The sequence below is a fragment of the Misgurnus anguillicaudatus genome, chromosome 9 (assembly GCF_027580225.2).
Source record: "Misgurnus anguillicaudatus chromosome 9, ASM2758022v2, whole genome shotgun sequence".
NCBI lineage: Eukaryota > Metazoa > Chordata > Actinopteri > Cypriniformes > Cobitidae > Misgurnus > Misgurnus anguillicaudatus.
Window position 1 is genome coordinate 15080583 of NC_073345.2, and position 24528 is coordinate 15105110.

The following is a 24528-nucleotide window of genomic DNA, read 5'->3' on the forward strand; positions in this document are numbered from 1 at the left end:
TAAAATTTAAAACAAGCTTTATTTAATTTAAATACTTAAAAGAACTGGGGAATTGGGGAAAGGGGAATTTAAAACTAATAGGCTTCTTCTCCTCCCTCCAGGGAGACTACAGCCACGGGCAGACTGGGGCAAAGGCAACAGGGGTGCCAACCACCATAAGCCGGGGGGAAGAGGGAGACGTCAGGCTCCGGCCTGGACCCTGCTAACCGTGGCGCCCTCCTTCTTCTTTCCTGGAGGCAGACAATTTCGGTGTGACTGGTAGGGGATTTCCCACTGTCCGTGTACCTTTCCTCAGTTCGGCAGGGGGTCTCGCCCCGCGTGCCTTCACGTTCCCCGTCGTACGTCCACCCTCGTTCTCCTTATTCCCCACAGGTGATCACTGCGACACAGAAACACTGTTAGCTTGGATTTGGTATATTCCTCACCGGTTCTGCTGTTTACTGCTCTCGGGGTAGGTAGCACGTTCCACGGTCTGTTCTCCAATTGTTCACTCTCGTCTTCCTTTCTCTCCCAGGCGGCCACTAAGACACAAAGACACTGTTACTGAAACTTCGAGTATTTCTCACCGGCTCTGCTGCTTACAGCTTTCTGGGTAGGTATCACGTTCACAGTCTGTTCTCCAATTATTCACTCTCGTTTTCCTCTCTCTCCACAGGTGGTCGCTAGGATACAATGGCACTGTTACTGAAACTTCGAGTATTGCTCACCGGCTCTGTTGCTTACAGCTTTCTGGGTAGGTATCACATTCACAGTCTGTTCTTCAATTATTCACTCTTGTTTTCCTCTCTCTCCACAGGTGGTCGCTAGGATACAAGGGCACTGTTACTGAAACTTCGAGTATTTCTCACCGGCTCTGCTGCTTACAGCTTTCTGGGTAGGTATCACATTCACAGTCTGTTCTTCAATTATTCACTCTTGTTTTCCTCTCTCTCCACAGGTGGTCGCTAGGACACATAGACACTGTTACTGAAACTTCGAGTATTGCTCACCGGCTCTGCTGCTTACAGCTTTCTGGGTAGGTATCACGTTCACAGTCTGTTCTTCAATTATTCACTCTTGTTTTCCTCTCTCTCCACAGGTGGTCGCTAGGACACAAAGACACTGTTACTGAGACTTCGAGTATCTCTCACCGGCTCTGCTGCTTACAGCTTTCTGGGTAGGTACGGTTTCCTCTGTAGGTCAGCAGAGGGGCGAAGGTCACACACCACCTCGCCGGGTCGAGCGCTGCCCTACCTCCACTGCCCGTAGGCCGATCGAATCCTGGACAGGGGCGCCCTTTTGTAGAGACCCGGGGGCGGCGGACCCTTTCGCCTCCGACTCTGCGACAAAGACAGACACAGGTAAGTTTACACCACGAATATTTCCAATATTTTACTCACAGCCCTTGACAGCTCTTGGTCTGTATCCCTTCGTGCTCCGAAACAGCACACAGCGTATGGTAGCAGTAATTTCTGAGGTCGTTAGCCTCTCCGTCCTCTGCCCAGTAGAGGGAATGGATGGTACGGGGCTTCGTCTGACAAGACACACAGCAAATACACAGCACCACTCCAACGTGAAAAGCTTATTAATTGTAAAATCTCACTCACCACACTATCAGTGCAACACCACAAGGGAAAGCGCCCGGTGTCCTCCACTGCGCTTGGGCTGAAAGAGGGGCGATGGAAACACGACCAACATAAAGTCTCGTTGCTGTGGCTGTTTGGACGTACACTTCTAGCGGCTCGCCCACCACGCTGTTATAGGGGTAGGGCCGCCCTCCTAGTCCTGGAGGACTCCAACGATCACACAGGTTAATTTATGCAAGTTACTCCACACCAACGGGTATACTCACAGCGGATAGCCTTTGTTTACGTTGTGCAACAAGGTCAATTTTCTTCCCGTTTACTCCTTCAGAAATACTGGTTAGACCAAGGTTCCTTTCTACCCATAGGATTCTTCATTTACTCCAGCAGGTCCACCGTAAACTACAACAAGAGAGGGAGAGAGAGAGAAATACCGACAGCCACCACGTCTAACAATGAGCACAGCTCCGTTCCTCAGCACACACTACGACCCCCTACTGTGATCTAACTGTGCTTTTTATACTCCTCTCTGTACTCCAGTTATCCAATTGCCCGGCGATCTCTTTAACTAGGCACAGCTGTGCCCAATCGGCTGATTACAGCCTTCGCGAAGCTGCCGGATGTCCGGTGTTTCTGTTTTCCGGTCTGGACGGAAACATCCGGGCGGAACCAAACTTCTTCAACTTTTGGTTCCACCCCGAAAAATCGTCACCCCGTGACATCGGCCCCAAAAACTTATTTCAGTTTTACATGCTGTAATTTATCATTTTAAATGTGCTATATATGAAACACCTTAGAAAAAAATTAATGTTTTTATTCCATACTGTCATAAATGTCCAACTGAGGCAAGCGTAGTGAACCATATGGAATGGCACTTACACTCAGAGAACACATCAAAACTAGACAAGAGACAATGGGAACATAAGGGTTATATTAAGGGAAAGTTAACCAATAAGAACAAAATTAGACAAAAGAACCAACAAGAACGAGACACATAGAACAGGGTAACCAATGAGAACTTGACACATCATGAAAAGGGGAAACTGGAGACAAACATGAAAAACAAGAACTTCAATATAAAAGACCAAAACATTGAACAGAAACACACATTACACATACAAATGTATTGGTGATAAAAAAAATCATGATTGTCACGATTTTGTAATGGGCTACTTGTCTGGGTACTTCATAATTGTATAAAAATTGATGTGGCATAAATCAATTATTCAAAAATGTTAAATTTTTCAACTTGAATGCATTACATGTCATTATATAGTAAGAAATGCACGACTCAAATGCATGAGCTTAGATGCACTGCATCAATTTTAATGATATCTAAAAGACAACCTTTATTTTGCATCCTTTATTTGGCTTCTTTTGAAAGATGCATAAAGTGTATCCATCGCATCCCACAGTCATATTAAGCTTACCTCATTTAGTTTCATAACAAAAACAGTTTTGAAAGACGAATGCATGACAGCCGTTTGACAACAGTACACCAACAGAAAAATCAATTTCACGCAGAGGCATCTAAAAAAAAACTAAACCAGTGACAAAACCCTTTGACAAGTTTCAATTATAATAAAATAATAGTGGATTTACTGAATTTCTCATCAGAATACTTTGCTACATTTATTAGTCAAACATCCATGGAAGATGGATTTGCCCACATAAATTATAGTAGTGTAGTTAAAGCCAGTACTTTATAGTAAGGATTACTGCTAACCAGACAGATCTTGATTTCTTCACCAGCCGTGCAACTGTCGTTGGGATAAATATGAATGATAACAGAGAGATTGTGCTGAAGGTCTTTATGTGAAAGGTCTTTGATATCTCCGGCCACAAGGGGGCGATATTGATTATGCTGCAATAATACCTGGAAATGATGACAGAATTTTTGGGTGAACTATCCCTTTAAGAGTTAACAACTAAACACATAGCACAATGCCATGCAGAAGATTGTTGGTTTGTTGCTTATAATACAGCTACATATACCCCACACACTATAGATACATATGGGAACTTTCTTACAATAAAAAGTGACATTCAAGTGTTCGAGATACTAACAATCTTTTGTTTACTGTAATGTTTTCAGACGTGTCCTGTGATTGAAACCTCTCATAATCTGCTCAGTAGTGAATCACTGTGATCTACATTTCCCGTCCCAAATTCTCACGGGGGATTGATCATTAGAATGTGACCTAACTAAACCCAGTACTCAACCTCTGTAACCAGAGTCAAAGATGAGCATGATCTCATCTCATTCCTCTCTATTATTCTACAGTTCCTTCCTCTGGATGAATAGATGAGATATATGGAAACAATTGCATCAGGTTTACTGCTTTATAGGGTGGGTCATTTTCATTACCTCAGCAAGATGGCACTCCCATGACCTGCATGAAGTCAAGACAAACAACTGAAAATGTCACACTGATCCATGCATGCCTCTTGCAGTTTTGTTGATATAAATATTCAACTCTGTAATTGCAAGTCTGTTGGTCTCACGTTTATGACTTCTTAAAAATAATGTGCATGTTGTCTGTTCTTTTGTATATTTGTATAAGCTATTCATATATTTTATTATATATTTAATGCTCATCCAATTGAACTCTTTCTGTTGTAGTTGATTCTATGTATATTATATTTGACATAAGTTTAAAAAAAACTTAAAGGTGACATAGAATGGTTGAACGGAGTATTTATCCTTGTTCTGTGATGTGACATGTAGACAAAAAAAATTTTGTTTGGGTCTGTAATGCCTTAGAAGCTTCCTAAAAACCTCTCTCAGATAGCTCTATTAGGGTGGGTAATTTCAAACAATTGGTTTTGCACCTATTTGGCTCCCCCTACTGGCTTAACTTGCAATCTCATTACTGATTGGCTGACTTTGCTGCCACTCAAAAAATGTAGCCAATTATTTTAAAGTGGATGGGCAGTTAGATGCCTGTGATGTCATAAGCATCAGTTTTTCAGATTGGGCTGTTTTCTGGCTGACATTTCTAAAAGAGGAATTTCTATGAGACTGAGATGTTTAGCATGTTTAGCACTTTTTGTATGTTTGTGAATGTGGGTAGACTACCATTATTCAACAAAGACAAGGTAAAAATGGTTTTTCATTCTCTGTCCCTTTTAAAAAATTGGATGTAATGTATATTTTTGAGTCATGAACAATGTGTTTAACAACATTTCAGTACATTTTAATGATTTTTTCCACAATAGTTTTGAGTCAGGTGGTACAACCAACTATTATCTATTTTCCAGATCAGTTTTATTGTGCTTCCTGTGTCATAATGATTGTTTTTTGATAGTGGCATTTAAAATTATAATCCTAAAAATAGTTTGAATGTGTAAAACTTTACCATAAAACTAACACTTGAGAAGTATAAATTTAGGAACAATATTAGTTTAAGTATAAAAACAATTAGACAACCTTAGTTTGCATTTATTATTATTAAAATTATTAAAAGCTTATTAAAATTATTTAGTTAATGTTTTTATTACTTAGGGACATTCATAGCAGTTGTACCCTTTGACTTTCTGGTAGCACCACCTGACACAGAAAATGTGCCAGCCTACCCATTACATTAAAATTGCTATTTTTTTCTGTATTTGAGAGAAATAGTGATCTTTTAATTCAGCCATAAAGACCAGGGCTTCAATAAATGATGTGATATCATGTTGTCCATTTATACGTGATAATTTCTTAATAAAAGGCCCATGATTGCGGTTGTACTGCCATGACATTTATGAACATCCAGATTGTTGGACAAATGATTTTTATTTATCTTAACATCGCAAACAATACTGAAATTTGTTTATATGAAAGGCTTAAAACTTAAAATATCCCAAAGTATCTTATTTTTAATTTTCAATAATGTATAAAAATGATACATTCATCACGAGTATATAAAGTGACAAGTTATATGTATTAAGTTATTATGTGCAGGTCCCCAGAGACAAAAATATGCATGTCATGTCATTGATCCATATCAAGATCTAAATTACATATGATTTCAGTAACGTAGTGCTTTAAAAGACAAGCAAGATGGCGTTAGTGTCCATTTTTTTTTTAATAAATTGTTAATTTAAGGGCTTTTAGATGTACCATAAAAACACTAGTGTGTATTAATATAAACAAACAATGCACTTGTAGGTATTCAGCAGAGAACCTGCACATATTGTCTGTGTTGACAAAATTCTGTCAACCCAAGAAATGCTTTTCATAAAGCCATAAAAAACATGACGAGTACCTACACGTCTTATTTTATGCTATCTATAGGCATTTGTAAAGGTTTGGGAAGTCATCTTGGGAAATAACATAGTCATTAGGAGTAAATTGAGGAGTGAACCACAGGTAAATGACATTAATTCAAAGCAGCATCAGCAAGTATCTACAAGTGAAGTGAATATCTAGGGCAGGGGTCTCCAACTTTTTTGTAAGGGCTACCACAATGGATAAAATCTGGATGGCTACTTTTTGATATGAATCTACTCAAAACACGTTTTTGTTTTACTTGTTGATCCTATTTTATCTTACTTGTAAATACGTTTTATTGTGGTTTAAAAGGTTAACATCCATTAAAGAAGTTAAGCAATACAAAAAGAAATACGATAAATAAATATTACAATTGAGACTATTAATAGAATGTGCTTTAGCGGGCACCTCACAGACTCTGTGCGGGCAACCTGGTCAAGCATGTTGGAGAGCACTGATCTAGGGTATACTGGGAAACGTATTGGACAGAAATAAAGAGAAGAAATGCAAAAGTCTTGTCACAGTTAAGTTTTATTCATTCAACATTTCACATTACAAATATTTAAAAATTATGCATATTGTTATAAATAGTTGGCTGCAAACAATTAAATAACATTAGATTTTTCTTTTTCGTTTCACTAGCACTTACAGACCAACTCCTAGAATATGAACATTTCGTATAACATAACTTAATTAGAAAGGAAAATACAAAAATAGGAACTTATAAAGTGAAATGACAATAAAAATTAAGGTGATATCTTAAGTAAAAAAATGCTATTAATAAATACAACAACCTTCCCATACACAGTTAAAAACTATTGAAATTTTGCCATTAAGTAACATCATTAACAGACAGATATTTAAATATTTATTTTCCTTCAGAAAATGTGAACCATATATTGTGGAGCACAATATAGCAATTAGTAAAAACTAGACACTTTAACATATTAAAAGCTTCACCTCAAAAATATAACAAAAATCTGATCAAAATTATAAAAATTAATTATACATTCCAATTAAAAATATACCAATAAACAGCTAAATACATTATTGACCTAATAATTACAATGCGATCGATCACAGTAGCTTGAAATAAACAAAATAAGCAAATGAGCACAAAACCTTTAATGTTTTAAAAATAACTTCAATTATTTTATATTAGTACAAATAGTTTGATTTCTCTTTTCTTTTTTACAAACACCAGCATGAAAAGGATTACAATAACAGTAGAAAATGACTGTGAAAAACATATTAACATCTTTAAATGTCGGCAATTAAAAATGGCATTAAAGAATTACATTGCAAAGAGTCTTCTTATATCTGGAAAAAGTTCAAAAAAAGTATTGCACATAACAACTCGAAGTTAACTTGCAACATTTACCACATTCAAGTCTTAAGTTCCCCTTTCTCCAAACGGGTTTACTGATTTACTTCAAAAAACAGACAGTGGGGATGAAATTCTCAAGTCTTTCCAAACAGCGTACTTAGATAGAAGATGCTTTCGTCCTGCACTGCAAATTCATTCGGTCATTCGTTCGGGTTTTCTCTTTTAGGACTCGACGCGTTTCTCTATGCGCATCCTATATATCGGACACGTCGGATTACGGGGAAGGCGTCGAGAATAACATGGGAAGGGTGCAGGGCGTCGGGCGGCCTTAACAAATTAAATGTTTAGAGAAACATCTGGTGCACAACCACAACAAGTAATTATTTCAATAGCTAATTCGTGTACGTCTTTTTTTCTCATCATGCATGCTAAGGATTACAATAGGAACTAGTTGGCAGTTCAAGAATATATAGAGATTTTCAAATGGTAAAATATCTAAACATCAAACATCCATTCTTGTGATACGAGGATCAGCCTAAACATGAACCAGATTTAGCATTCTCCTTAGATTATAGTTTATATTCCAGCTATGGAGAGGAAACCAGAAAGACATCCAAGTAGGTTAGCCGTTTCCGCAATATTAACATGAACGACAACGTGTTCTTACCATGCTGCTGTCGAACGAGTTTAAAATCGAAATCATTTTTGCCATCTAGTGTACGAGAGCCAAGACCTTAAGCGGTACACTACGATCTCTCTCTCTCTCTCTTTCTCTCCTCTGCAAGATTTGTCGCATCAACACAAGTGCGTGCTTTGTTGTAAAGATTCCTCAGCACTGAAATGTATAAAAAGCATAATTGAAAATAATATATATTAAATTCACTCCGTGTTTTTTTTTTCTTCTCTTAAAATGAAAATTTCCATATATGCAGATCTCTCAGTAACAAAAGTACAAAAGCTACCTTTCACAATGTGAAAAATTGAGGTATTGCAAAAAGGAGTTTTTCCATTTGTGAAAAATGTGCCTAAAATGACTGTCGAAAAACAAAAGTATTTAGAAAAGTAGTGCATAATAAATGTCGTTTATATGTGCATGACAAAATAATTTAGCTAGAAAACACTGTACCAAAAAATCAGCAGGCCATGTATAAAATAATCTTTTTTTTTTGCCATCTCATTAACAGCAAATTCTTCAAAAAAGTGTTTAACTTCGAAAATGTTCAACCACCACACCCACAAGCTCAAGTGACAGTGCTGAACGGGTGGCGTCAAAACGCCATCGAGCCAACACAAGGATCAATTTCTCACTAGTGTATCAAGTCGTAATTGATCACTAACTCCCTGACTTTTACTCTAGTAGCTCTACCAAATTGGATGCAACGTTACGTTTCACATCTGAAACCTGACGCCTGGCGTAAACTCCTTAACAATACCCGACCGACCAGTGAACTACATACCACACACGTCTCCTTCGTTTAAACCTTTGGAAAAGCGGCTAGACTCGCGAAAAGGCCGACGCGCGATGGGTTTTCACTAGTGTTGCTATGATTTTAACTGCATGCTGATCAATTCAAGGCCAATCTTTGGTTTCTGGAGCCCGTCTGGTCTTTAGATCGGATGGGATGAGGGTTGACGTTATCACTTCTGAAGGGCGCTATACAGAAGAAAGAAAGCAAGAAAGGCAATGTCCGAGGTTCCGCTAGCTACTACACAACCATCTTTGGTTCCCTAATGTCTAAAAGTCAAACTTCGGCAGGTGAGAGTTGGGGGGCAAGGGGCCAACGAGCGGAGAGATGCATTGACTACCTTCAGATATGCTCGACACTCAGGCTGAGTGAGCACGGGTGCTGGAGGACAGGAGGTAAATTGTTCGATCATTCGTTTTCTCTTTAAAAAGTAGCATTCGCTGTTTGCGTGTACCTCACTTTGGGTTCTGGGGTTTCTGGGTAAAGGCTCACGAGACACATATTGCGAGAAAGACAGACAAACGAAAACAGAGACTTGCTGCTTACAGCCTGAGAGAACAACGGGTGGTCCTATCTTTAAACCGGACCAGAAATTAAGTCCCTTACGTTCGAACCAGCTTGCAGGCAGACTACTGCAACTTTAACAACACACACACACACACACACACACTCCCCACTGGGATGCAGTTTCACAACCACCGTCGGAATCTAAATATCAAACTAGGAAGTGACAAAGCAGATTTTCTCAATGTGCCATTTGCTGATGTCATTTTCCTTTTCTGTGGTCCTGGGGGTAAGGAGGAGACCAGCTTGTTTGTTTTCTATTAAATATTTGACTTAAAACTAGCAGCTAAGCTTGAGGTATTAGTTTTCTTGCATGTCAAAATAGAGATCGAATCCAGACAGCTGTTGTCGTCGCCAGGAAACGTTAAAGATTAGCATGGTCTTATAGAAGAAATGATACAAAGAGTCGAGAGAATTCGCTTCTTTAAAATCCCAAGCTTTGGTTAACAACTTAGATCTTAGACAACACATCTGCACTCTGGGAAGCAAAGAAATAAGTGCACTCTTCTCACACCTTTTCTTTTCCTATCTGCTCTTTCGCCTTTTCGATTAAATTAAAATAGGACGTAATACTAACAATTGCAATGTGAAGAAAAAGCCAATTCTAACGTCATGCAGATACTTACTGACAAATTATACTAATACTCAATATATTCACATCTCTGTGCACTTGAAAATGAAATGAGTTATAAAAAAATAGAGAGATGGATTAGACATTTTCATTTCCTGAAACTTTTTTTGGATACACACACATCCATTTTTTATAAATATTAAATGACAAATTAAAATTGTAGATTTTTCGTTTGTCTCTGTCTTTTTTTTAAATTAAACTAAAAAGGAACCAGCAACAGAAAAGTGCATTTATTCAGATGATGATTTTGCGACTCCTCCTAAACCTACTCTCCCCTCCTCTTTCTCTCTCTGTATCTCCCGACCCACCAGGTTTAGTTCCAGCGGAAGGAGATGTGGCGAGGTCTGTCGCCGCCCTCTTTCACCAGGGGCTTGTGGAACTCCCGGCCGGCACGCGAGTGGATGGCCGCCCAGCAGTATTCACAGTAATACTGGAGACAGGTCACGTTAGCGCAGAAGAAAGGAGCGAACTTGCCTCCGCAGCGAGTCCCCTGACATTCATCGCACAGCTGGTCATCCAGGACGTATGGCTTCACTTCCACCTGTATAAAAAGATACCAGACTCTTTAAATGCTTAGCAGCCATTTTTTCAAAAAAGCCTTTAAAAGTTTAGAGTAAAAACTTAAAGCAAGAAATTTTATTTTTCTCTTTATACAGTAATATATATATTTTTTGTTTTTGAACAGGGGGAATTGTCCGCCTTGTGAAACCATCAAGATTTTGATCATAATATTTTGATCATGAAAACGTTTCACCCAAATTTGAATACAGTCCTTGGGCATCTAGATGTTTTGAATCTACCTTTACGGTTTCATTGCTGTAATGCTACTGTAATACAAGATTTTTTTTAAACCAGATAAAAGGCAATATAACACATAGTACCCAGGGCAGCACTTTGCAGTTCGGGCGGCCCGCCTAAGATGGGAAACCCTACCGCCTTAACTAGGTTGTCCCAAAAAAAAAGATAATTCGCTGCACAAAAGGCTGTCAAGTGCATCTCGGAGAATAGCGCTGACGCCCTTCACATCGCGAGCGCGCACAAGCGCCACACGGCCAAATGAGAGAAAGACGTGGTCTGTCACTGTCTGGAGGATAACTAGTAGCCAGTTGATAAAACATCTCGGAGAATAGCGCAGACGCGCTTCACACCACGAGCGTGCACATGCGCCACACGGCCGAAATGGTCCGTCAACTGTCTGGAGGATAGCCAGTTGATAAAACGTGTGTTCGTGAGAACTGTAAGTGGACCTATGTTTTCGGTTTATTTCAGTCTGTTGCATTAGTCTATAACTCTTGCAAATTTAAAGTAAGTTAGCTGGTGATTTTTGTTGTTTGAGCAACCTGCTAGCTAGGTTGCACGTGCCTGTTGATTAGATATAATTGTTGAGCGTTATTATTTATGTGCATTATTTACGTGCTACAGTAGTTACACTCCTTTAAGATAATGTAATTAATAGTGGGAAATAATCAGTTTTTACAATCTTTCCGCTATCTATTATCTATTATTCATTAATAAAGTAATGTATGTGTTTATTTTCTGTCATAGTTTCTTCAAAACTAAGTTTTATTTGATTATTTTAAATAAATATATTTTCATTTTCATCATGACGCGTACGCCCCGCCCCGTTGATTGCCACAACCACCCGCCCAACCCTACCACCTTAACTAACAATTTTTTTGCGGAAACACTAGTACCACAATGCAGAATTACTTTTTATTACTTTTACGATTCGATTAATTTATCAATATTTTCATACTGCGTGCCTAGTTAAGCATTTACATTGAACATGAACGCTTAATTGAAGGTCACGTTCTTCCTGATACCATTTTTTAAACCCAAGTTAGTGTGTAATTTTGCTATACTAGCATAAATAATACCTGTAAAATGATAAAGCTCAAAGTTCACTGCCAAGCGATATATTTTCTTCAATAGAATTCCTCTTTAAAAGCCTACAACGAACGGCCGGTTTGTACTACAGTCCTCTATTTCTTGCTTTAATAACGTCAGTAAAACAGTTTGTTGACTAAACTCCGCCCACAGGAATACGTCAGTCACCAGCTTTGGCTCAAACGGCTCTGCTAAGCTAAGCTGCTATCGAATCACAGCACACTAAACAAACTACACAATCAGAACTCGATACATATTTCTGAAGGAGGGACTTCACATAACAAGGAAGACATCAGCCTGTTTTGAGGACAGTGAAAACAGCGCTATACAGATACAGGGCCGTGCAGAGACAATTGGAGGGGCAGGTGCTCAAAGAATAAAAAGGGCACTTTGCTCGCTGATATGCAAGCACACAACTGAAACAAATAATAAAGTAATACAGAATAGAAAGATGATTTTAAGTCTAACGTTTTTCTTTATTTTCCTTGCAAATAGAGTGAGACAGAAAAATCTATATAGACTGAGTTTTATATCTATATATTTATGCATTTGGCAGCCACTTTTATCCAAAACGACTTACAGTGCATTTCATTTTGTGTTTGTGTGTGTGAACAGTATGCAGTTTTAAAATTATATGATATTATTGCATTGTGACATTAAGATATTATTACGTTTACAGGCTTGTGTTTTTGTTGTCATAAATATAATTCTATTCTAATCCTGTTCGAAATTTGTATACAAAGAGAGTAGCCTACATATTTTAGTTTTGAATCGTGTTTGTGTTGTGTTTTTGCACACTTTGATGCCTTGATGACAGGGCAATAAAATAATGACATTCATCTCTCCTTTCATTCAGTTCATGAAGCCTCTAGTACTTTCTTTATTTTCAGGTAAACTAAAACTGGTTGCAAAGCTGGAGAGTTTTTGACTGAGTTAATAATTTAGCACGAGTATAGCTATATTACCCAACATCAGCTCACATTGTCTTTTATCAAAGGCGAGTCCAATCGTAAATTCAATATGATACAAAAATTAAACGAGTTTTTTACCGTATTCATCGGATCTTGCTCTTCCAACAAACTCCGCGTGACAGGTGGATGACATTAGAACAGCTCGAGAGCAATTTGAAATCAAACTCCTCCGTATGATCTCCCGAATATTTCTCGCGGTACTTTGATGTCATGTGCGTTTCGGTTCTTGCATTGCTGCGTGAAGTTGAGTACACCTTAAATCTCGAGACAGCTACCTGTATGAACTCCCGGCAGAGAACGTCCCTGCCTTTGCTTCATCCATTGTTTTTATATGGGAAGAATGTTTTCTTTTCAGCGTGAGAAATGCAAGGTTTGGCGAGTAAACTGGCTGAAATGCGTGTGTCTCCCGCCGAATGCGTGAGACTTGAGAGCCCTGTTTGCATCTAACGTTCTAGAGATGTTAATACACACAGACAGCAATAAACAAAAGCTATGCATGCTCTCCTCACGTTGTTCTTGTAAAATAATAACAATATAACAAGCATCGCTTCGGTTCAATGCCGGCTCGAGGGGGATCCTCCCTCTACTGCGCACCGTGTCATGCACGTGTGGGCGCTGTTAGCGCTGTGAGCTAGCTAGTGATCGTCCCTAAAGAGATTGTCCAATAAAAGGTCAATACGTCATCATGTGACTAATTTTATTTGCGTCTAAATTATTTTTGATTAATTTTACTAATAGTTAGATTGGGCAGGCCTTCACAAAAGGGCATTTAAAGGAATAGTCTACTCATTTTCAATATTAAAATATGTTATTACCTTAACTAAGAATTGTTGATACATCCCTCTATCATCTGTGTGCGTGCACGTAAGCACTGGAGCGCGCTGTGACGCTTCAATAGCATTTAGCTTAGCCCCATTCATTCAATGGTACCATTTAGAGATAAAGTTAGAAGTGACCAAACACATCAACGTTTTTCCTATTTAAGACGAGTAGTTATAAGAGCAAGTTTGGTGGTACAAAATAAAACGTAGCGCTTTTCTAAGCGGATTTAAAAGAGGAACTATATTTTATGGCGTAATAGCACTTTTGGTAGTACTTCGACTCGCCTGAAAAGTCCGCTCCCCTTCTCCCTCTCATAATGGGAGAGGGAGGGTGTTACTGCACCGAGTCGAAGTACTCCCAAAAGTGCTATTACGCCATAAAATATAGTTCCTCTTTTAAATCCGCTTAGAAAAGCGCTACGTTTTATTTTGTACCACCAAACTTGCTCGTATAACTACTCGTCTTAAATAGGAAAAACGTTGATGTGTTTGGTCACTTCTAACTTTATCTCTAAATGGTACCATTGAATGAATGGGGCTAAGCTAAATGCTATCGAAGCGTCGCAGCGCGCTCCAGCGCTTACGTGCACGCACACAGATGATAGAGGGATGTATCAACAATTCTTAGTTAAGGTAATAACATGTTTTAATATTGAAAATGAGTAGACTATTCCTTTAATTACAAAAAAAATGCCTTGACAAAAAGGGCACTTTGGTCATCCAGGGGTAAAGGGGCAGGTGCTTGGGCACCCACCGCCCCCCCCCCCCCCCTCTGCACGTGCCTGTACAGATAAGTAAATTGTGTGAAAAATACCGCGTTTTTTTACACGTGAAACATGAACACATGTTATATTGCCCACTATAAACACAGTCAAAGCCTCAAAATCACAGACAGAACGGGAGCTTTAAACTCTTTGAAAATGGCACTCTATCCCAATTGGAACATTTCAACAAACTAACATAAGTACACTTTTTTAAATAAAGAAAAATTAATAATGAGGGGCAAAATGTCCTATAAAATCAAGCTTATGGTGGTCACAGTCAAAGTCTTTCAGTATTTTGTGCCAAAATGTGCAATAGTGACAATTACTGACGTAGTTTTATTGAATTAAAAATGTAATTAAATTGAAAAATAAATTAATATAAAAAATAAAGCTCTTAAACTTAAGCACTTGATTTGTCACACAACATCAGATCTAACAGTCAAACAAGTGCTGTAGTGGTCTCATTTGAGAGATTTTTCTTAAAAAAAATCAACAACTGATCAACATGTTCAGGAGAGGACAATGCGTTTTGCATGGACAATATCACCTGCAGTGCTAAACACACGCTTGTCTTCTGTCTCTTTCGCTGTTTTTTCACTGCTACAACCGCATTGTTGCCGCATCGCATTCACTTGCTGACGCTAGCAGATGAAAATAAACAGAAATGCTCGCTTTGGCGGTAATGTGTAGATGGACATTACGTCAAGGAATGAGGACGTGGGGTGTGTCAAAATAAAGGTACCTCAAATCGTTTTTTACGTGTGGCATCGATGCATCGGATTGTTAAAAAATAAAATCAATGTATCAATCCATATCGATGTATTGTTACACCCCTACCATTTATAGTTATTTATTATTAAGTAAAAAAAAGTTTTAATGGCTGAATCGTATGCCTTGTTTATTTCTAACATTTTAATAGAAGTTAAATGTGCTGACTCAAATTTGGGTATAAAAATTAAATTCACTCAAGTTCAGTTTGACAATCTATCACTCCTGTTCAAAATGGTGAAGCGTAGAGAACTCTCTGAAAAGGAAAGAGTCCACATTAAAGCACTTCTCGATGTTGGATGGTCTTTGAGACAAACAGAAACTGTACTTGTTTATCAGTCAAACCATGTTAGAATGTCACAACTAGGGTTGGACCATAGTCCAAATTCTGAGTGTTTGCGAGGCTCATGTGATCAATGCGATTTCATGGAAGGGGGAGTGTGCGTGGGTCTTTTTTGTGGAAGTCAGCACTGACCCGTTTATCGATTTCTCCATGCTGCAGTTGTACAAAACGAGCACTGATAGCAGCAATGTAGCTCTGCTGATTAGAGAAGGCGACCCGCCCTGCTCCCTTAGGGTACTTCAGCTCTGGGTCTGTGTCAATGCCTGCGTAGCACACGCCGCCATACAGCCTGTCCATGATCATCGCCAGCTCCACTGTCAGAAAGAAAACATGCTCAATATTTCATGTCTAATAACATCATGTATCTATTACAACAAAGCAAATGACGACATTTTAATGACAACTTTTAGTAAAGTTATATATTACGTAAGCTACATTGAAAGTGTAGCTTGCCAAAATACTACTACCACATAAAAGCTTCTCAGCTATAGTTGAGTTTTCCTTTGCGGTCATGCCCAAGTTGTTGTTTTGTAAAGTTTGGAGTTACCGTATAATGAATATATATATAAGTCACAAAATTACATAGTTATTTACAGATAAAACAGTATTATTTACCTAATCACAATGCAACAGGAGGAAACTGGAACACAAATTTACACTTAAGTGCAACTAATAAAGCTAGAAATATCCCAAACCCAGCAATTACCGTATTTTCAGCACTATAAGGCGCACTTAAAAGCCTTTAATTTTCTCAAAAAACGACAGTGCGCCTTATAATCCAGAGCGCCTTATATATGGATCAAGGCAAACTCCGGGTCAATGTCAAAATGTTCCGGCCGGCTCCCGCGAGGACGCTTCCGCGGCCAGACTGTTTCATTTACAACGTGTTTACTGAATTAGGGAAAAGTTCCCTTCCACGTTTGGGGTAAGCAAGGCTAGGAGATATTGTTAATATGCACATCAACGTTTGAACAACGTCACCATGGTGAGTTTTCAGAAGGCTTAATAAAGTTTGACTTTATCTGACGTTCCCTTTAGCACAGCTGCATCTAGTGGATGCATAATGCAAACCCAGTCAAACGTTTGACTGCAGTATCTTCTATTCTATGCGCCTTATAACCCGGTGCGCCCTATATATAAAAAAAATTATAAAATAGGCCATTCATTGAAGGTGCGCCTTATAATCCGGTGCGCCTTATAGTGCCGAAAATACGGTAAGTATTTAAAGGTGCTGTGTGTAGATTTCAGCAGCATTTAGTGGTGAGACTGCAAATTGGTTCAGTCCACCGCTCACCCCTTCCCTTAAAACTACATAGAGACGCAACGGTAGCTGCCAAAGGCCAAACATGTTGAGATAACAGTGACAAAATGCGCTCTGTTGAGCAGTTTGTCCGTTTAGGGCTACTGTAGAAACATGGCGGCAACTTGTAAGGGGACTCGGGGTGTATGCAGATAAAAACGGCTCATTCTAAGATAACAAAAACAATAGAGTTCATTATGTAAGGGCTCTATACACCACTGATAATATAGTTATGTAAATCATATTCCATTTCTGTCAAGAGATCCTCCTAAAAGTTACACAGTGCACCTTTAACAAAATACGCATTTCAACACAAAGAAGTAACAATAAAAACTATGCAGGGATATTTTGTTGGTTAAGACTAAATCTGTGAATTGTTTAGCATATGAGAAAACAGTGTGCGAAAAACTGTGCAGGTCAGCAGCTTGACACGACAAAACTAGAGTGCGTCTACTAAAAGGTCTTCGCATTGCACACAGTGGGATATGGGTCTCTTGCTGTGTAGACAGCTGGTTATGGCGAGAACGATCATGTTGGGTTGAGTTATATGCTGGTAGCGTTGTTTAGGTATAATAAGGTAATTACCAAATCATTTAATGAATTCATGTTTCTAACCCAGAAACTCATCTATTTCTGACAAAACTTAATAGTTAGATAATAGATAATAGTTAGTTCATGTCAACCAATTTACCTGCACGAAGCGGGCGCGGCACTCCACCCACAAATATGGTCTTCCTTGGGTCCAGGGGCTGTGAGCCATCCATCACAAAATCACTGTCATTAAGATTCCACGGGCGAATTTGGACCTGTTACAAAACCACACAGAAACAAAATAAAACAATAGTTTAGCGTATTATAAACTTATATATACATACACATTATATACTGTCAGAACTTAGCACAGCAATTTATGGGCGGTTTCCAGACAGGGCTTATCATAGTCCCAGACTAAAATGCACGTTTGAGCTGTCTTAATTTAAAAACATCTTGCACTGACACATCTTAACATATATTAGTACCATTGTTTTGTCTTAAGATTTTAAGATTTTAGTTTGGTAAAAACGACCTAAATGTCCTAATATAATTAAGGCCTAGTCCTGGGGCCCGTTTCAATAAGGAGGTTCAACCAACTCTGAGTTTAAACTTGAACTCTGAGTTGACTTACTCTGAGATAGGAAACTCTGAGTTTTCGGTCACAGAACAGCAGATCTGAGTTAGTTCAATCGACTCTGAGTAGGTTGACTCTGAGTTAAGCGCGTGCACAGCCACAATGAAAAGCCATCATCAATGGAGCTCAGATATTACGATTTACCATGGCAACAGCACGTGACAAAGAGGTTTTAATCCTTTTTACTACTAAAATGGAAAGTGTTGCTACAAGTGTACAGCAACTACGAGCATATATTTTAAAGAAAAAAATATTTGTTGGAAATTGATACTCTAGTAAATGTGTACATTTAATTTTTCATCACAGTAAAAATATCAGAAGTAAATAAACTGAGGACTGTACGTTATTATATCCACTTTCATGCAGATGCAATCTCATGGACAAAAGATGACAGCAGCTCAGCTAAAAATGAAATTAAGCATAATACTTGGGCATAAAAAGCTACAAATTTTACAAATGTTTGTCATGAATAAAACAGAAGCATTCCGGTATTCGAACTCATGTCGTCGACAGTATGTCTGCCCTAACCACTGCGCACAGCACTACCCACTGGACCAGCGATAATGATGAATGCATTGATAAGAAATGTAAAGTCAACTGTTTAGATGTAAGAACATGGCCACAAAGACTGATATTAGTCATATAAGGATATTTATCTAAAATGACTGCAAAGAAAAATAATACCACTCACATAAATGCAAAAGAATATGACAAAAATCCACTCAGGGTCTCAAAATCCTCTTGCGACATAAATGTATCATCTACACAGGATCCTCTATAAAAGCACTTAAAATTTTTAGTCTCTACACCTAAGTATATCAAATTGGCTTTACTAGTGATTTCAATATACTGTTTAATTTTTTTGTTTAAATTTAAGTGTAATTATAAAATTTATAAAGCACTAAGGTAAAATCATGAGCACTGGCAATTTGATTATAACTTAAAGACAGCTAAAAAAATATTTTACAGTGTATGTACTAAAAATGTGCGCAATGAATGAATATACTAAAGCAACTTACAAGATTAAACACAGCTACTCCTTTAAAAATGGGGAGGAGACCACAAGAATCTCTGAGTTTACAGGATAAAACCTGCTCCCGACCAGGTTAGGTTCAGAGAGTAAGTTACTCCGGAAACAGACTCTGAGTACAAGTTACCTCTCCTTCTGAAACAGGCTTGACTTACCCCGCGGTCTCAGGTTTAACCTACCTCTCATTTTGAAACAGAAAACTCAGATTTCCCCTTATTTCAGGGATAACATACTCAGAGTTTTCACTTACCACCTTTCTGAAATGGACCCAAGGACTTATCTAAACCCTGTCTGGGAAACCACCCCATAAGGTTTAAAAAATATATCAAAAATCTGTGTTAAATATACACTGCTTTAAGATGAGGTGCAGTTTTATAATTCATCCTTACAGGTTTGTCTTTTATAGTAGGGCTGGATACACACAAGTAGAGCTTTCCGTCTTCTTCGATGCAGGCGTCAATTAGAGCCTGAACAGAACTCTCATCTTGAAACAAGAGGAACGCGTAACCTTTGGAAAAATGAATTTAAAAATGAGTAAAAAGATAATGTTACTGGTACTAATTAATAAATATACTAAATATATCCATTTTTTTATCCCTTTAAAACCTGTAATGTTTAATATCTCACAATACATACCTTTTGGTGGGAAATATGACTTGCTTTCTGCTTTATGAGGCCAGTCCACAAACAGATGCCCAAAGCGGCGAAAACTAGCTGTTATCTCATCTGGGAAATATAATATTGCAGAGGTAAGAGAAACTTAGCAGCTATTATCAAAGCCAAAAATAAGCTTTTATAGAGTAGAAGTTAGAATAAATATCCTTAATACCTTCATCAATGTCAGGGGGGAGGCCGCCCACAAAGACCTTGCGAGAATAGCGCTCCACCCTTTCTCCGTTCTGATGAGGGAAGCAGTGTGGAGATCCGAGGCCTGGCAGGCTCGGATCGGATCTCTCCTCGTCTGGGAAGCCATCTTCCATCGGGAACAGAGATGAGTGTCCTGAAGAGGGAAAGGCAGATGTTTGAATTTGGCTTGGAGTATCTCAGTGTTTATGCTGCATCCCTGGCACCAACGAGTGAAAATTATAACATTGACTGATTATTTTCAGCACAAGCAATACGGAGAAGACAGAAATGTGAAGTTTAGAGATTTTTGTGTTTGTGTAACCAAGCAAATCATAGCCCACAGTTCTGAACCAATGATTAAGCAGGACATTTGTTTTATACTGTATATGAATGAACATTGAATGTTGAATCACTTTGTCTTAATTGTTTTGAAAGGATGGCATGAGCATTAAAGTAATGAGACAGCCAGATGGCTGCAACCGCAACACTGACATCTAATATTCAATAAATTACATTTATTATTACCATTATTGCAAATAAATAAAAATAAACAACATTCAACAGAGTAATAAACTAATTAGCTGTGATTTTGTGGACACATTATTATAAAGTAATGTGCTGTCACAAGTGTGTGTATGTTGGCCGTTTTACGACAGCTATATGTGGCTCATCCAAACCCACATCAGACAAAACTAACAATTTAAGAAATATATACACCACAAGCAAAGTTTAAATATACTTACTTATACTTAAATAAACATACTTGAATTTATGTTTCTTTCACACATGTAACCTTTTCTGTATATTTAACAGCTTTATTCCATTTAGGGTCTTAAGCAGCCGGAAGACTTCAGGAAATGTTTCGTGGACAGAACCGTTAGATTGACTGTTTGAGTACGGTTAGGACACAACTGCTGTCAAAGAGTTTGAGCCAATCACAAAGCCACAAATGAGATCTACACACAACAAGCCCCCTTATAAGTATGAACATTAGAAAGACATTCAGACAACCTGATACATTCATGAGTGGAAACGGAAAGTTTTGATTAAATGTTTTACGATGACTCGGTTTTGTGATAGTTGCACATTGACAGTGAACCTAATGTCTATTGTCTCTTAAAGGGGCCATGGCACAAGACTTTTTTAAGATGTCAAATAAATCTTTGGTGTCCCCAGAGCACATATGTGAAGTTTTAGCTCAAAATACCATATATAAATAATTTATTATAGCATGTTAAATTTGACACTTTGCAAAAATGTGCCGTTTTGGGTGTGTCCTTTAAAATGCAAATGAGCTAAAGAAATTCAAACACTGATCACAATGATGGTGTTTTTTTGCAATTAAAACTCAATTGTGCTTTTCTCTGCACTAAATGGCAGTGCTGTGCTTGGATAGTGCAGATTAAGTGGTGGTATTATTACAATAAGTGCTCCTAATGACATCATAAAGAGAGCCAAATTTTAATGACCCATTTTTTCATGTGCTTTTAGAGAATGGTTTACCAAAACTAAGTTACTGGGTTAATCTTTTTCACATTTTCTAGGTTGATAGAAGCACTGGGGACCCAATCATAGCACTTAAACATGGAAAAAGTCAGATTTTCATGCCATGGCCCCTTTAAAAAATTTAAAGAATTAGTGCGATCAATGAGATGATGAAATTAGATACTTTTATCTTATATTTGAAGTAAAACTTTGCATAATTATTTTATTATGAATACATATTAAATGTTGTGTGACTAAATTCATGTTAGACTAGCGCAAATACAGGAATACAAATAAAATTAGACGCAACAAGGAGCTGGAACTATCTAATAATTCATTGTGTAAACAGATGCATACACGTTGTAATGAAACTACAAGTGTGCTGTTCCAGACACCATTTGCCCTTTACTGCTACATTTTATAAAATGGGGGTCCAACTGGTGATCAGGTTACAGAAGAATATTTTGTCAGTCTATGGCTGTATCTGTAGCCCTGCAGCATAGCAGTGATAAAGGGTGAGGGGTATTGGATATAGTATTAGTCATGTCCTCTGGCTCAATAAACTCCAGTAAATTTCCTCCTGACGTGACAGAATACAGGCCTGAGCTGCTTTATAAGAGTTTATATAAGAGATTTAGCCAAAAACACGGCCTGAATATGTGTGTGTGTGTGTGTGTGTGTGTGTGTGTGCACGCGCGCAGAAAAGCCACAATCAAATTTAATTTCACCAAAAAGACAAAAAAAACAACACTGGAGAACAGCAGGAAATAGGGTTACAATTGATACACAAATGGAAATGAAGGCTGCACGTGTACATGCAAATGATTAACAATCCCCCAAACAATTCATGCAGACACTGAATTATTTCATTTATATTTATAGAATAAGGACTTATGTTGCCAATTTAAATTGTTAAAAGATTCCTTTACCTCGTCGCCTCCCATAATTCCTTGCTGCATGTAAAATAAGATGATAACAAGTGAAGTAACATATCGCAGATGAAAATAAAACTCACTACAACTTACAGATTAACGCCATTTTCATGTATTTTAACACAAGAGTGTGTGTCATCCTTTGTGACAGGCTAACTTGAATGATTATATAATATTATAAAGTACTGTGTTTACATGAAAAGCTTTACTAGACCTAAATGGTAAAACTAAATTGTTTAGATTCTCTTGGCTCAGTGTCTAAAGATTGAGTAAATTATTTTACAAAGACCAGCTTGTGTTATTCAGCCTACCTGTCCGAGCGCGTCTCAATTCAGAGCCACTGATTATAAGCAAAATGACACGCTGGAATCATGCTACATTTTCAAATCTATGTAATTGTGTTTTCAAACACTGTTATAATAATTTTATTTAAACGACTAAGCAGTTTATAGCTTTGTAATCTGCGACAACACCTTATGAGTACGGCTAGACAATTTAAATTGGAACCTGTGAATTTTACCTAAAAATCTATACAGATCATATTCATCCAATTCTAAACATAAACTGGATTAATTTCATTTCCCAGATACATTGGTGTATTTATGCTTTAATTTGGTAAATGCATGAAGGACTCCATCTGTCTATGAGAAAGGAATAAATTCTCTGTATTCTCAGTCATGCTGAGGGTGTGAATATTAAAACAAACAGACAGTGGATTATGGGAAGCCATCAGCAAAACTTCCATATCCTTCATGCTTCATTTGTCTTATTTGGGGTGAAATTGGAAAATTATTAACATTTGCTTTATATTTACGGTTAAGCTAACAGCATGAAATCAACCTGCTAACTAATAAATGAGAAAAAGTGGCCCAGCAAGGACTTAAAGAAGGTTAATACTTCGTAGGCACAAACATTGATCTTGCTGACTGTGTCAACATGCAGCTTGTTGGACCCGTCCTTCCACCCCCTTGTTTGAAACACTAACACACCAAACCAATAAAATACATGTACATACCGTTTATGGGCAAGGGGCTGTCTCCTCCTGGATGGGTGAATCCGAGGCGACCTTTGGAAAGAGAAGAGTATAAATCAATTGCAGGAATGAAATGACAACGCATCTGTCTGGCCTGTTCAACATGTGCTTTGCGTCAATGCACAGTAGAGTGACTGGCCTCCAGTTTCAAAGTGTCCACACCCATTTGAATGTTTCGAATATGTTTACGATAAGTTAGGCTTAATGAGCCATAGTTAAATATAGCACACAAGAACATAATAACGAAGACCAAATTACCTCTGTCCTGAAAAAAGCACATACTTAGATGAAACTATCCCACACTGCTGCCACAAGGAAAACAGTCATCAAAAGCAAAGGTATGCAAGGTTTCCTGTGATAAAATTGTCTTCCAATCGCCTGTTTTTGTATCCCCCCATACACAAGAGTGCATAACACTCTACCGATCTAGATCACTTTTGATCTCCTGCTGAGCTCAGCAACATTCAGCCTCCGATAGAAGAATGAGAGGAAACTTTGAGTGAAACCAACGTGGCTTGTATGGAGCGTTTTACTCCAGGGGCATGCTGTGGTGTTAACATGGTCCTCACAGCCCCCTTCTTTTACTATTTACCCCAAGAACGGGCTGGTGGCCGGGACCGTCACAGCATTTTGTTGCTTTAGAGGGAACAGAGAGTTCTTTTACAGGCACAAGGACAAAGCTGGAAGCTATTCAAAGCAACTTGTACACTGGACTATTTCTCTTCCCCCGTCTCTTGTTCAGTCATCTCTGCCACACTGGGTTTGTGTCTGTAGGGTCACACATTTGGATTTGGTGGTTAGCACTGGTCTGTTGACCCTGCAAGTTGGCCTAATTTGGATATTGAATGGCAGTAATGTATATGCCGGAAACATGTGGCACAAGAGGACACTCACTGTGCGATTAATGTGCTTCAGTTAAAGCAACTATATAAAAAATATTTAATTGTGTTGCTTTTTGAATGTAAACAAATAGAATAAAAACGCAGCTGAAGTTTTTTGTGATTTACTGTTTTCTAAGCAAAATTATCCTATATAATGTAAATAACATTCTGTGAAAATATAACATTGAATTTATCTTTAATATTGGCCGAGTAAGATCATGTCAAAGACTGAAATCAACTTTAAATCATTGAGTGAAATCAGTAATTGAAATCAAACTCTGCTCCCATTAGATCATTAGACTTGCCTGGATTTCACATATGAGCAACCCATGATGTTATGTGGCATGAGGCTGAATATTCAATGACATGCTTAGGCGAATTCGATTTTTTTACCAGAATACGAGTCTCTAAATGAGAGCTTGCAATCAGTGGTAAAATAGTGCACCACTAACACCCACCTTTGAAGAGGGATTGTGAGGGCAAGTAAAGGCTGA

The 24528-nt window shown here is 38.1% G+C and overlaps 1 protein-coding gene and 1 long non-coding RNA gene across 4 annotated transcripts in view; both read right to left on the reverse strand.

Annotated features, from left to right (window-relative positions):
- Positions 1-1282, reverse strand: LOC141366084 (uncharacterized). Its single transcript, XR_012371078.1, has 2 exons — positions 567-1282; positions 1-379 (listed from the first exon to the last, which is right to left on the reverse strand). It is a non-coding gene; the product is annotated as an uncharacterized lncRNA (long non-coding RNA).
- A 5048-nt stretch (positions 1283-6330) lies between these two features.
- The window catches only part of cpeb4b (cytoplasmic polyadenylation element binding protein 4b), a 33290-nt gene continuing 15092 nt past the window's right edge, over positions 6331-24528 (reverse strand). For 2 of the 3 annotated variants that reach the window (XM_055179313.2, XM_055179314.2), the window contains exons 4-11: positions 23136-23186; positions 22118-22141; positions 19687-19857; positions 19494-19583; positions 19247-19365; positions 17351-17465; positions 15492-15673; positions 6331-10346 (exon numbers count right to left, since the gene is read on the reverse strand). In XM_055179313.2, coding sequence (XP_055035288.1) covers positions 10119-10346; positions 15492-15673; positions 17351-17465; positions 19247-19365; positions 19494-19583; positions 19687-19857; positions 22118-22141; positions 23136-23186 — 980 coding nt within the window. In that variant the 3' untranslated portion in view covers positions 6331-10118. The remainder of the gene's footprint in view (positions 10347-15491; positions 15674-17350; positions 17466-19246; positions 19366-19493; positions 19584-19686; positions 19858-22117; positions 22142-23135; positions 23187-24528) is intronic. The other variant, XM_055179315.2, reaches the window with a different exon arrangement.